Source organism: Aotus nancymaae, unplaced genomic scaffold (genome assembly GCF_030222135.1).
Source record: "Aotus nancymaae isolate 86718 unplaced genomic scaffold, 86718_ANA_hifiasm-v0.15.2.pri h1tg000089l, whole genome shotgun sequence".
Classification (NCBI taxonomy): Eukaryota; Metazoa; Chordata; class Mammalia; order Primates; family Aotidae; genus Aotus; species Aotus nancymaae.
The window spans coordinates 7,057,928-7,070,262 of NW_026988504.1; the positions used below are offsets into that span (position 1 = coordinate 7,057,928).

The following is a 12,335-nucleotide window of genomic DNA, read 5'->3' on the forward strand; positions in this document are numbered from 1 at the left end:
AGGCATGAGCCCCATGCCTGGCCCAGCTTTTGTATTTCAGTAAAACTTTGGAAAGCTGTATCTAAATACCCATATCATTTCGTGATAATTTTTTTTGTTTTGAGTCTGATTTCTGCAAAGGTTTTTAGGAAAATCCATCTCATGACCACCTCTCCTGTTTCTCAGAAGCATCCACTTTTAATTCTTTTAACACATGTCTATGGGATTTACCTCAGTATCTCTAAATAACATGCAGATTTGGGATTTCATCATTTTGTACCTCTCCACCGTTAACCGTGTCCCACTCTCCACTCTACTTCTCCCCGCCTTGACCCTTCTTGACTCCCTGCTAACCTCACACAGACTTTCTCATTGCCGACACCATCCAGGAGCTCCTTTGTGTTCTCTGAATGTTTGGTTTTGTTTCTCTTTTTTGAGACGGAGTTTCACTCTTGTCACCCAGGCTGGAGTGCAATGGCGCTGTCTCAGCTCACTACAACCTCTGCTTCCTGGGTTCAAGCGATTCTCCTGAGTCTCATCCTCCCAAGTAGCTGGGATTACAGGCACTGCCACCATGCCCAGCTAATTTTTGTATTTTTAGTAGAGACATGGTTTCACAATGATGGCCGGCTGATCTTGATCTCCTGACCTGAGGTATCCACCTGCCTCAGCCTCCCAAAATGCAGAATGCTGGGTTTATAGGCATGAGCCACTGCGCTTGGCTCTTTTTTTTTTTGAAACGGAATCTTGTTTTGTTGCCCAGGCTGGAGTGCAGTGGTGTGATCTGGGTGCACTACAACCTCTGCCTCCTGGATTCAAACCCTTCTCCTGCCTCAGCCACCCTAGTACCTGGGATTACAGGCATGTGCCAGCACACCTGGCTAATTTTTGTTTTTTTTTCAGTAGAGATGGGGTTTTGCCATGTTGGCCAGGCAGTTCTTGAACTCCCGACCTCAAGTAATCCGCCCACCTCAGCCTCCCAAAGACTTGGAATTACAGACATGAGCCACCGCTCCCGGCTGAATGTTACCTAGTGTCTCATTCTAATTTCACAACTGCACAGCCTTCCCTTATCTTTCTGGGGTTGTTAATCATTTTTTGAAGTTCTTCTCCCCATAGAAGAACTTCCCTCTTGGTTCTGGCCTCTTCCTTCTTGGTAGAGGCTTTCCTTGATTAAATGTCTAGTGATTCTTGGTCATCCACTCCTGTTGAAGGATGTGGCTTGTCAGATGCAAGTTCTGCATACATGCATGAAGCTCCTCTTGGTGTCTGACTCTGCCCTTCCACCAAGGCTCCAACTCCAGAATCTTGAAATGTTTCCGTTGTGCTGTTCAGATCTCCGGGATATACCAGGCTGCTCTTGTTCCGGAAGCAGAGTAGAGAAGAGACCAGCAGTCAGTGCTCAGAACTTGACAGTCCCTGGATCCTGTGCTCATTGTGGAGCCCCTGACCTCAGCTGCGACCGTGTCCCCTGTCCCCAGCATCTTTTGTATCCTCTCTAAGCTCTGGCCCCTGGTCTTCTGCCAGAGTGGGCTGGGGCTCTAGACACAGAAATGCTGCTTAAACAGATTTTCGACAGTGAACATGGTTTTAGCCCTAAATATTAAAAGGACTTGCCAGGTGGTACAGTTAAAATAGTCTCTTCCATTTATACACATGGTTAGTATGCATAACCACCCAAGCGACTGTACCTTAGTGTTTTCTGAGCAGAGAAGACCCTCAGGTGAGTGGGAGCAGCTGCAGTGGAAGGATATTGTCCTCGTAGTGTGAGCTGGTCAGGGCACTAATCTTTGCTTCAGAAACTGGCTTGCCATCCATGGGCCATCTCTTTTTTTATTTGAGACAAGGTCTTACTCTGTCACCCAGGCTGGCATGCAGTGGCACAATCTCGGCTCACCATAATCTCTGCCTCCCAGGCTCAGGTGATCCTCCCACCTCAGCCTCCTGAGTACTGGGACCACAAGCCTGAGCCACCATGCCCAGCCAGTTTTTTTTTTTTTGTTTCGTTTTGTTTTTTTTGAGACAGAGTTTCACTCTTGTTACCCAGGCTGGAGTGCAATGGCGCGATCTCGGCTCACCGCAACCTCCGCCTCCTGAGTTCAGGCAATTCTCCTGCCTCAGCCTCCTGAGTAGCTGGGATTACAGGCACGCGCCACTATGCCCAGCTAATTTTTTGTATTTTTAGTAGAGACGGGGTTTCACCATGTTGACCAAGATGGTCTCGATCTCTTGACCTCATGATCCACCCGCCTCGGCCTCCCAAAGTGCTGGGATTACAGGCGTGAGCCACCGCACCTGGCCCAGTTTTATTTTTTTTTAATGTTTAGAGTCAGGGTTTTGCTGTTACTCAGACTGGAGTGCAGTGGTGTGACTGTAACTCACTGCTGCCTTGAACGCTAGGCTCAAGCGACCCTCCTGCTGGGACCCACTCTGTGTGTGTGTTTTTGTTTTCCTCCACTGTGTGGTTCTTGAAAAAAGATGCGGAAGGTATAAATCAAGCAAAAATCATAAGGTCCCATACACGTCCCCTGCAAACCTGCCACTTGACGTAGCCAAATTCAGGGTCCCTTGAAGCCCAGGCCAAATGACCCTGCTGTGGCCGCCCACCCCATCCCCCACTTCCTCTGGGTCAGCCCCAACTCGTCGTCCAGTCCTCCTCCCAGTTCCTCCGCTTCTCTGAGTATAACTTGAGCTGACTTGGGGTGCGTTCCAGCTACCTGACTTACATCAAGCTGTCAACGGCAATCAAGCGTAATGAGAACATGGCCAAAGGTCTGCAGAGGGCTCTGCTGCAGCAGCAGCCAGAGGATGACAGCAAGCGCTCCCCCCGGCCCCAGGACCTGATCCGGCTCTACGACATCATCCTACAGGTGACGCTTGAGGACCGGGAAGGGAAGGGCCTGTCTTTTTCCTTTTCCTGTGTTGGACACAAAATGACTTAACTTTGCATCACGGAAGGGCTGTGACAAGCAGGACCTATTAGTAGCTGGGCAAAAGACAAAGATCTTACACCAGTTCTGCAGTCTGTGAGCCCCTACCTCTCAGACATGTTGGTGTGTAGAGAATAGTGACCCCAGGTCATCACTGAGCACTTCACCCGTGTAAGACGCTCCCCGGTGCTGTAGAGCATCTGATACCTGCCTGACTCCACGCCATCTCGGCGCCCAGGGAGTTTGTCAGTAGGACTGTGAGACACACACACACACACACACACACACAGTCAAGACATCTGAGTAGTTGCTCAGCAAAATAAAAGCTCAGCACCGGAACAGATCCCTTCCAGCTGAGATGGGCCAAGAAGTCTCTGAAGGTGGGTTAGCTCTGGGTTGTGTTGTAAAGGACAAATATTTCCAAGGTCAGAGAGAGGAGTGGAGGTGACACCAGATGTGGCTGTTGCCAGGTCACCTCACAGGCTTTTCCCCATTGTATTGAGCTCAGGCTTTTTTTTCCTCACTCTTATCTGTTCTTACAAGGTCTTCTGTCAAAAATTTCTTCATGAATTTTCTTGTTGCATCCGTTGTACAGAATCTGGTGGAATTGCTCCAGCTTCCTGGTTTAGAAGAGGACAGAGCCTTCCAGAAAGAGATAGGCCTCAAGACTCTGGTATTTAAAGCTTACAGGTAACGTCCCATGGGATGGGCAGAGGCTTCCTCTGCCTCCCAGGTTCTATAAGCATTGGGAGCGTGATCTGGCCCACAGCAGATGGGATCGTTGGCCTTGATTGTATGGTTATCCTGCCTGTGATCAGAGGAAGGTCAGCCCGGCATGTGCAAGGGGAATTTCTAAAGGCTGTGGCCAGTAGCGGCCAGTGATCTTGTCTGCTCTTTGGCCAGGTCAGAGGGAGTGGAGTGCACACGTTAAACTTGGCTTCCTCCACTTACCTCCTCCCTCCCAGGGGAAAAGGGGCAAGCCTTGAAGGGGTGTTAATTAGCAGAACCAGAGTGGCCAGTTCAAGGAACTTGAACTAACTCAGGATAAAGCTAAACTCAGTTTCTTTTCTTAAATGACTTGTGTCACTCGTAACTTGGAAATGGGCTGGGCAGCAAGATGGGGTGCAGCCAGGATGGAAGGCAGAGGCCCTGCATTCTTCCCCTTCCTCTTCTGGCCCTCACACGCCAGTGTGCTCCGGCGCTCCAGTGTGTCCCATCTTCACTCCATGGCCCCTTCTGTCCTGTCAGGGACCAGCATCGCTCAGGCTCTGCTGAGCCCAGGAGAGGAATTTCACTCAGGAAGACCCCTCTGTGGGTTTTGTTTCTGGGAACACGATGAGCAGAGATGAATGATTGCAACTTGGGTGTGTGGATGTGGGGGTGGGATTTCTGTTCGAGCCGGGCAGCGTTCTTCCTTCCTGTCCCTGACTTCACCATGCTCCTTTTGGGAACTGTTCGTCCTCTGCAGAGTCAGCCAGTCAGTAAAAACCCATGGCTCAGTGTTGGGCCTACCTGGGCATCTCTGATGCTGGGAAGCATCTCTGCAGGGCAGCCTACAAATCTGAACATTCCCACGAAGGGGGCTCCCATGCAGTGATCCCAGGTTAAGAAGCCTGTTTCCTAAACTGCAAGGAAAGCCTTGGTCTTGGGTAATTGCTGCTTTAGAATATTGTGGCTCTTTTCCCCTCCCCGTCAGGTGTTTTTTCATTGCTCAGTCCTATGTGCTGGTGAAGAAGTGGAGCGAAGCCCTTGTCCTGTACGATAGAGTCCTGAAATATGCAAATGAAGTAAATTCTGATGCTGGCGCCTTCAAGAACAGCCTAAAGGTGAGACGTTGGTCTCTCCTCGTTTGCAAGTCTGGCAGGTTATGGAGTCCGGCTGTGGGAGCTGCGAGGGTACAACAGCTGGGCTCCACCTCAGGCTGGTCCTCCCTGGCTGCCCATGAGACCTGGTATGTCCCTGACTGCCCAGGAGCTGCAGGCTGTGTCACTCATGGCTGTGCTCCAGGCCTGAGGATGATTTAGGTATGAAGAAGGAAAGGCATTTTTCTGATATAAAAGAAACAAAAGGCTGAGACTGGGGGCTCACCCCTGTAATCACAGCACTTTGGGAGGCCGAGGCGGGTGGATCACCTTAGGTCAGATGTCCGATACCAGCCTGACCAACGTGGTGAAACCCAGTCTACTAAAAATACAAAAATCAGCCAGGTGTGGTGTCACCCTTCTGTAATCCCAGCTACTCAGGAGGCTGAGGCAAGAGAATCGCTTGAACCCAGGAGGCAGAGGTTACAGTGAGCCAAGATCGTGCCACTGCACTCCAGCCTGGGTGACAGAGCGAGATTTGTCTCAAAACAGAAAAAAGAGCAAGATTGCATTTCCAAATAAATAAAGCGCAGCCATGGAAGGCTTGCTTTGCTTCCCCTCCCCCCGCCCCCAAGACAGAGTCTCACTCTGTCTCCCATCTCCCACGCCCGGAGCTTTACTGATTATTGAATGACAACTAGCTTCTTAAGCTTGTGACCTGCTGTGATGATATAGAACTTACTGCAGCATCGGCTGGTCCAAGGAATCTGTGTATATTTGATGAGTAGAGACCATTTAGAAAAGGAAGCAAAGGTTCCCGTCGTTGGAGTCACGCCAGCGTAAAAGCTGCTGCTGCTGCTGGATACCGTGCAAGCTCGAGGGGTAGAGAAGAGACCCGGTTTCTGCCTTCAGAGAACTTGTAGTTTTGTCGTAGCCACAGAGTGGCATGCAGGAGCCCACCTGTAGATGGAGAAGAAGCAGAAGAGGCCCCAGACAGGTAGAGCTAGGAAAGAGCAGAGGGATGTGGAGCAGGTGGGCGTGACGGGCGTGGCAGCGTCATCACCATGGAGTATCATCTTGGGATGTGGCGCAAACCAGTGTGGACCTGATCTCGTGCGGAATGGTTTGGGGGGAAGCGTCAGAGAATGGAGACATGATGGGTTCTGTGGTGTCCAGACCGTCTCAGATCATTCCTGGTGTGCCAGGCAAGAGACTGAGGCCAGGAAAATTCACCCGCGTTGAAGCAGTGGGATGAACCAACTGAGGGCTTATGCCCCTGTGCCAGAGGGCCCAGCCCTGAGTCCCAGCTTGCTACCACATGGGAGCATGGCCGGCACATTGCCTGACCTCTCCATGCTTCTGTTTTCTCATCTGTAAAATGGGAGTGCAAACTGCCTCGGGACTATTGAGACGGTTAAGCTAGTGATTATGTAAACCGCTTAGAACAATGCCTGGCACACTGTTTAGTATATGATAACTTTATTAATGTTATCAACGTCATCATTATTTCCAGGCAGTATTACTTAAGCCGTGGCATAGCTTTTCGCATTTCAAACGGGCTAGCATTTTTGTTTTGTTTTGATTTGTTCTAATAGGGAGAACCATTTAAAAAGTCTAATGTCCTGTGAAAATAGCAGTGGGATCGCGTAGCTCAGGTGAGCTTGGTGTACTTCTCTGAGCTGGCCCTGGCTCCGGAGTATACATTTTCTAAATCGTTACAGGACCTGCCTGATGTGCAAGAGCTCATCACTCAAGTGCGGTCGGAGAAGTGCTCCCTGCAGGCCGCGGCCATCCTTGGTGAGCCCCTGCCTGGCCTCTGTATCCGCAGACTCCCCTTCCTGTCACTCCCCTTCTCTCCCACACCCCACACTACTGTTTTAAGATTTGAAAGGGTTGTCTCGGTTCATCTGTAAGATGTTTCTTTTTCCTGGCCTCCACTTGTGCCAGTTGGGCACCGGATCGTGTAGAGCATTTTGAGGTGCGCTGTTACCCTGGCCCTTCCTGTTACTGTCCTCATGCCACTGTGCTGGCTTCACTGGGCCAGCAGCGTTGGATCTGGGATTGATGTGTTTATCTGCACCCCTTCTCAGCAGGAGACAGGACTGACTTCCCCACATGCTGGCTCCTTTCGCTTTTAGGATGTAAGGGCCGTGTGTGTGACAGGCCTCATTTGTGACTAGTATGCTGTTATAAGTCCTTGTTCTTACTGAATCCCTGTGAAACTTTCAGATGCAGATGATTCTCATCAAACAGAGACCGCCTTCCAAGTCAAGGACAATAAGGTAAGTCTGGGTCATGGTTTTTGAGGAATACAGAGCAGGATTAGTAACAGACTAGGAACGCATGCTCAATGTAGAGCAGTGGACCCTTAGTTTCTAAGGAAACCCCTCACCTCCCTCCCTCCTCTTGCCCAACCTGAAAGCTTCCTGCATAAAGTTTGCTAGATGTCAGATCGTCCCCAATAAGAAGGTTAAGGAACCTGTTGCTATACAGAGTAGCACCTGTGGGTAAGAGCTCTATCTTGTAACATGGCCAACAGACCCGTACCCCAAGCCTAGCCTGCCCCTCTCTCAGCCTCTCTGGGTTTCAGTGACTCTGACTACAAGGGACATGGTAGCCCCTCCTCATAGGAGGCTGACGGGATTGAGCGATTAACTGGATGGCCCCTGTAAAGCTCTAAACCAGGCAGTCGGCACTCAGGAAATGTTCCACCAAGGGTGTCCAATGATGCTTACGTACGTCTCTTTGATTTGACTTCCAGCCTCTGGTTGAACGGTTCGAGACATTCTGCTTGGACCCTTCCCTGGTCACCAAGCAAGCCAACCTTGTGCACTTCCCACCAGGCTTCCAGCCCATCCCCTGCAAGCCTTTGTTTTTTGACCTGGCCCTCAACCACGTGGCTTTCCCACCCCTTGAGGACAAGTTGGAACAGAAGAGCAAGAGTGGCCTCACTGGATACATCAAGGGCATCTTTGGGTTCAGGAGCTAACCAGGCTCTTCCTCGGGGGCAGGGGAGATTCTGACTCTTCGTCTGTATTGTGAGAAAATCCCAGCAAGTTCCATGATATTAAATCCAGGTCTGCATTGGCCCGGGGCAGGAGTTTACACCTTCAGCCCTGCATTCCTACATCTTGTGTTTGTACACTTACATTCTTAACCAGTGTGTTAGGAGAGCACCCTGTCGTCTTCTGGTAGATGTGTGCGGGGTCACCCTGCCTCCTGTACCTCCTGGGAGAGGGGCCGCTGCTGTCTGGTGCCCTGTTTGGTCGGTAATGCGTTCAGGAGTCCACGCCAGGCACAGCTGGGGCCTTGAAACACTTTGTTGCGCTTCTTCAGTACCGTGGATTTGAAATGAACTCATCCTTGCTGTGAGCATCCAGGATCCCTTGAAAAGTTTGTCTATGACTATGAAACTGGCAACGTCACCCCAGAATTACAGTCAGCCTTATTCCCCTTCACCTCCCGGTGAACGCTAAGAAGTTTCAGAACAAGCAGAGAGCTCTATTTTTAGAAGAAATGTGTTACATTCAGAAATGATGAAACCAAATCTTATATTAAAAGGCAAAGATATGGAGACTGTGCCCATTTCTTACGTGCCCTCCCTCACGTCGGTCCCCGGTCTCTCCTCGGGAGCCTGGTTGTGTGAAGCTGCTGAGGTAAAGTGTAACCTGACTTCCTGGCAACGAGGTGTGGCCGATGCCAGGCGCAGATGTTAGAGGCACTATTTTTAAGGAGTTCCCGATCTGTAATTTTTAGATGCCATTACATTTTAATCCCCTTCTTTTGGCCCCTTTTTCTTAGTCATCCTTTTTCACTTCTATTATAACATCAATAATAGAAGTCACAAAACCAATGTAAGAAAGAAAGCAAGGAATAAAAGTGATTTCAACATGTACCTGACGCTTACGACTCCCTTTGGAAATCAAAACTCACCTGTCCCATAGCAAAGAACATCTGCCACGAGAAATGTTCCTTAGATGTGTTCAGTTTTGAGCAGACCTGGTAGCTTGAAGAAAAGGCTGACTGGCTAAAAATCTGAGAGCAGGAGCCGCCAGACTTTCAGGCCAGTTGTCCTGGCGCTTGAGGAGGCGAGGCTGTGTGTTCAAGGCCAACCTGGGCAACATAAGAAACTCTCATTCATTAAAAAAAAAAAAAATCTGGGCCAGGCACGGTGGCTCAAGCCTGTAATCCCAGCACTTTGGGAGGCCGAGGCGGGTGGATCACGAGGTCAAGAGATCAAGACCATCCTGGTCAACACGGTGAAACCCCGTCTCTACTAAAAATACAAAAATTAGCTGGGCACGGTGGCGTGTGCCTGTAATCCCAGCTACTCAGGAGGCTGAGGCAGGAGAATTGCCTGAACTCAGGAGGCGGAGGTTGCGGTGAGCCGAGATCGCGCCATTGCACTCCAGCCTGGGTAACGAGCGAAACTCCGTCTCAAAAAAAAAAAAATCCGAGAGCATTGTTTCAGGATGGCACTGTAACCCCTCAAGGATTTTCCTTGCCCGCTGCCCAGATGGAGCTGATTCATTGAGACAGAGGAATTGCAATAGAGAAAGAGTCTAATTCGCACAGAGCTGACTAAACGGGAGACTGGAGTTTATCATTACTCAAGTGGGTCTCCCTGAAAATTCAGACTGGGAATTTTAAGGATAATTTGCTGGGTAGGGGGTCAGGAAGTGGGGAGTCCTGATTGGAGATCAGGAGTTGGAGATGAAGTCATAGGGAGTTGAAGCTGTCTTCTTGTGCTGAGTCGGTTTCCCGGGTGTGGGCCACAAGACCAGATGAGCCAGTTTGGATAGGTGGTAGGTGCCAGCTGATCCACAGAGTGCAGGGTCTGAAAAACATCTCAAGCACCATTCTTAGGTTTTACAACATTGATGTCATCCCTAGGAGCAACTGGGAAGGTTCAGAACCTTGTGGCCCCTGGCTGCATGACTCCTAAGCCATCATTTCCAGTCTAGTGGCCGATTCATTAGTCCTACAGAGGCAGGTCCCCAGGCGAGAAGAGGGTTTATTTCCGGAAAGTGCTGTTACCATCTTTGTTTCAAAGTTAAACAGTTAAACTATACGCTTCTCCCAAAGTTAGTTCGGCTTATTCCCAGGAATGAACAAGGACAGCTTGGAGGTTAGAAGCAAGATGGAATGGGTTGGGTCAGATATTTTTCACTGTAATAATCTCACTGTTGGCATTTTTGTAGAGGTGGTTTTAGAATGCCACTGTGGGCTTGGCTGTGCCCCTTGTTTTCCTAGTAAGTTGCGGGGAGGGAGGGTTAGGAGCGCAGAGGATGGTGAGACCCAAATCAGACTTGTTAGAATTGGGTGGTGGTGAGCAACCTCTAGATGCTTGCAGGGGGCTCCGAGGCCCTGGGGTTTATTTTGGGTCTGAGAGCCTCAGGAAGATTTTTTTGTTTTTAATTGAAAGTTTCGCCGGGCCTGGTGGCTCACGCCTGTAATCCAAGCACTTTGGAGGCCAAGGTGGGCGGATCACCTGAGGTCAGGAGTTCAAAACCAGCCTGCCCAACATGGTGAAACCCCGTCTTAAAAAAAAGAAAAAAAAAGAAAGTTTCATCATCTATGCCATATAAATTTAGGACTACCCTCACCCCCTCCCTCCCTCTGAAAATATAGGACAGATAGGCTAGACACAGTGGCTCACACCTATGATCCCAGCACTTTGGGAGGCTGAGGCAGGCAGATCACTTGAAGCCAGAAGTTTGAGACCAGCCTGACCAACACGGCAAGACCTTCGTACCTACCAAAAAAATGTTTGTAAAGAAAAATATGTAAAGTACAGATTTGGTCTTCGGTTGAGGTCCTGGGTTTTGATCAGGTCAGTGTCCCTGGGGGCTGAGGGACCACAGGTTTGGGAGCTGGGGGGGCTTCATCCATGTCCTCACCCTCCTCCTAGGGCCGTAGGCCAAGATTCTGCACCTCCCTTGTCTCATCTCTGCACTGACAGCTGCCCTGTCCTCCAGCTCCAAGAACCCGACTCCAGGCCCGGCCGTGCGCAGTCTCAGGCCTGCCTGGTACCATTGCCTGCAGGCATGGTGAGGGGGACAGGCAGGGGGAACGCCCTCATCCTCCTGGAAGGTGTCCCTTTGTCCTGCCCACAGGCCTCCCAGCCCCTCCTACTCTAGAGTGCTGGCCTTATGGGGATCCAGGACCCATAAACTAGAGATGGAGACGAATCCCGACTGCACCTTTTCCTTCTCGGGTTGCCTAATGCTTTGTCTCTCGGCCACGCTACAAATTCCATTCCCCCCAGTGCTCCTGCCAGGCATTCTGAGCAGCGTTGGCTGTTATCGGCCAGTGATGCTGTTTAGTATTAAAAGCAGGTGTTTACATAAGAAGACAGATCTGGCAGGGTCGAGGTCTCCGGCGAGCTCACACATCCCTTCACGTGGGACCCCTGGACATTAAGCAGGCTGTGTCGTGGGGGACAGAGCGCCAGACGCAGGACCCCCTCCGGTCCTCAGGCCCGGGAAGCTGCTCTGCCTCTGATGGAAGCGGGTTTCAAGTCAGGCTCTCACTGCCCCAGGCCTCGCACGATGTTCACTGGTGGTTTTCACAGAAAGCACTTCGGAGGTCACACAGTCCTGCCTTCCCACGAGCAGGACATGTGGATGAGGACCCGGGGCTGGGAATGGGTCTGTTCCAAGGGGAGTTCCTGTGTTGTGCTGGTTCTGGTCCCTCCTCCAGGATGGACTCTGGTGCTGTCAGCAAGCTCTGACCCTGGAAGAGGCTTCTGTCTCCAACATCAAGAGGATGAAGAGAGCTGCATTCAGTCTCCTTACACTATTTATTTAGAGACAGAGTCTTGCTCTGTCACCCAGGCTGAAGTACAGTGGCCCAATCTCAGCTAACTGCAACCTCAGCCTCCCAGGTTCAAGCAATTCTCTTGCCTCAGTTTCCCAAGTAGCTGGGATTGCAGGTGCCCGCCACCATTGGCCAGCTAATTTTTTGTATTCTTAGACGAGGTTTCACTACGTTGGCCAGGCTGGTCTCAAACGCCTGACCTCATGATCCGCCGGTCTAGGCCTCCCAAAGTGCTGGGATTGCAGGCGTGAGCCACTGCGCCCAGCCTATGTGATCATGGTTTCTATTCTCTGTTCCAGACGAGCCCCACCAGGCCTGCTGGTTGAGGGTGGGGCTCTGTTCCTGGCCTGCTCCTCTCTTCCTGAACGTTGCCTGGATGTGCTGTCTCCTCTCTGGTTTTACGTTAAATCAGTAAGAACTCTTGGATTCCCTGCTGGAAACGAAACAGTGCCGGGCTTGGGTTCTCACTCCTTCCCCTGATGGCAACCTGAGGCTTTCACCACGACCACGAGGTGACAGCTTGTGATGACAGGGCGCCCTCAACCCACAGAGACCCTGGGTCAGAGCTGGACTTCCCTACCAGAAGCCAAGGCAGTGGCTTCACCCCCCTAGGAGCGGAAGACCGACGCCAGGGGCTTTGAGGGTGGGACTGCGCTCTGTTCACTGTCATCGCTGTGGCAATGCTAATTTTTCACATATGAGGTATCATTAGTCACACAAAAAAAAACTCATTGATCACAGAATTCTAAACAGCACAATTCCGTCTGCAGCCTTGAAAAGCTTGGAACATTTAGAGGTCTAGGAA

The 12,335-nt window shown here is 50.7% G+C and overlaps 1 protein-coding gene across 1 annotated transcript in view; it reads left to right on the plus strand.

Annotated features, from left to right (window-relative positions):
- Positions 1-8,285, plus strand: part of SRP68 (signal recognition particle 68) — a 41,544-nt gene extending 33,259 nt beyond the window's left edge. The window contains exons 11-16 of the mRNA XM_064369568.1: positions 2,693-2,849; positions 3,505-3,599; positions 4,606-4,735; positions 6,433-6,508; positions 6,941-6,993; positions 7,473-8,285. Of these exons, the coding sequence (XP_064225638.1) occupies positions 2,693-2,849; positions 3,505-3,599; positions 4,606-4,735; positions 6,433-6,508; positions 6,941-6,993; positions 7,473-7,700 (739 nt within the window). The 3' untranslated portion in view covers positions 7,701-8,285. The remainder of the gene's footprint in view (positions 1-2,692; positions 2,850-3,504; positions 3,600-4,605; positions 4,736-6,432; positions 6,509-6,940; positions 6,994-7,472) is intronic.
- The last annotated feature ends 4,050 nt before the right edge of the window (positions 8,286-12,335 follow it).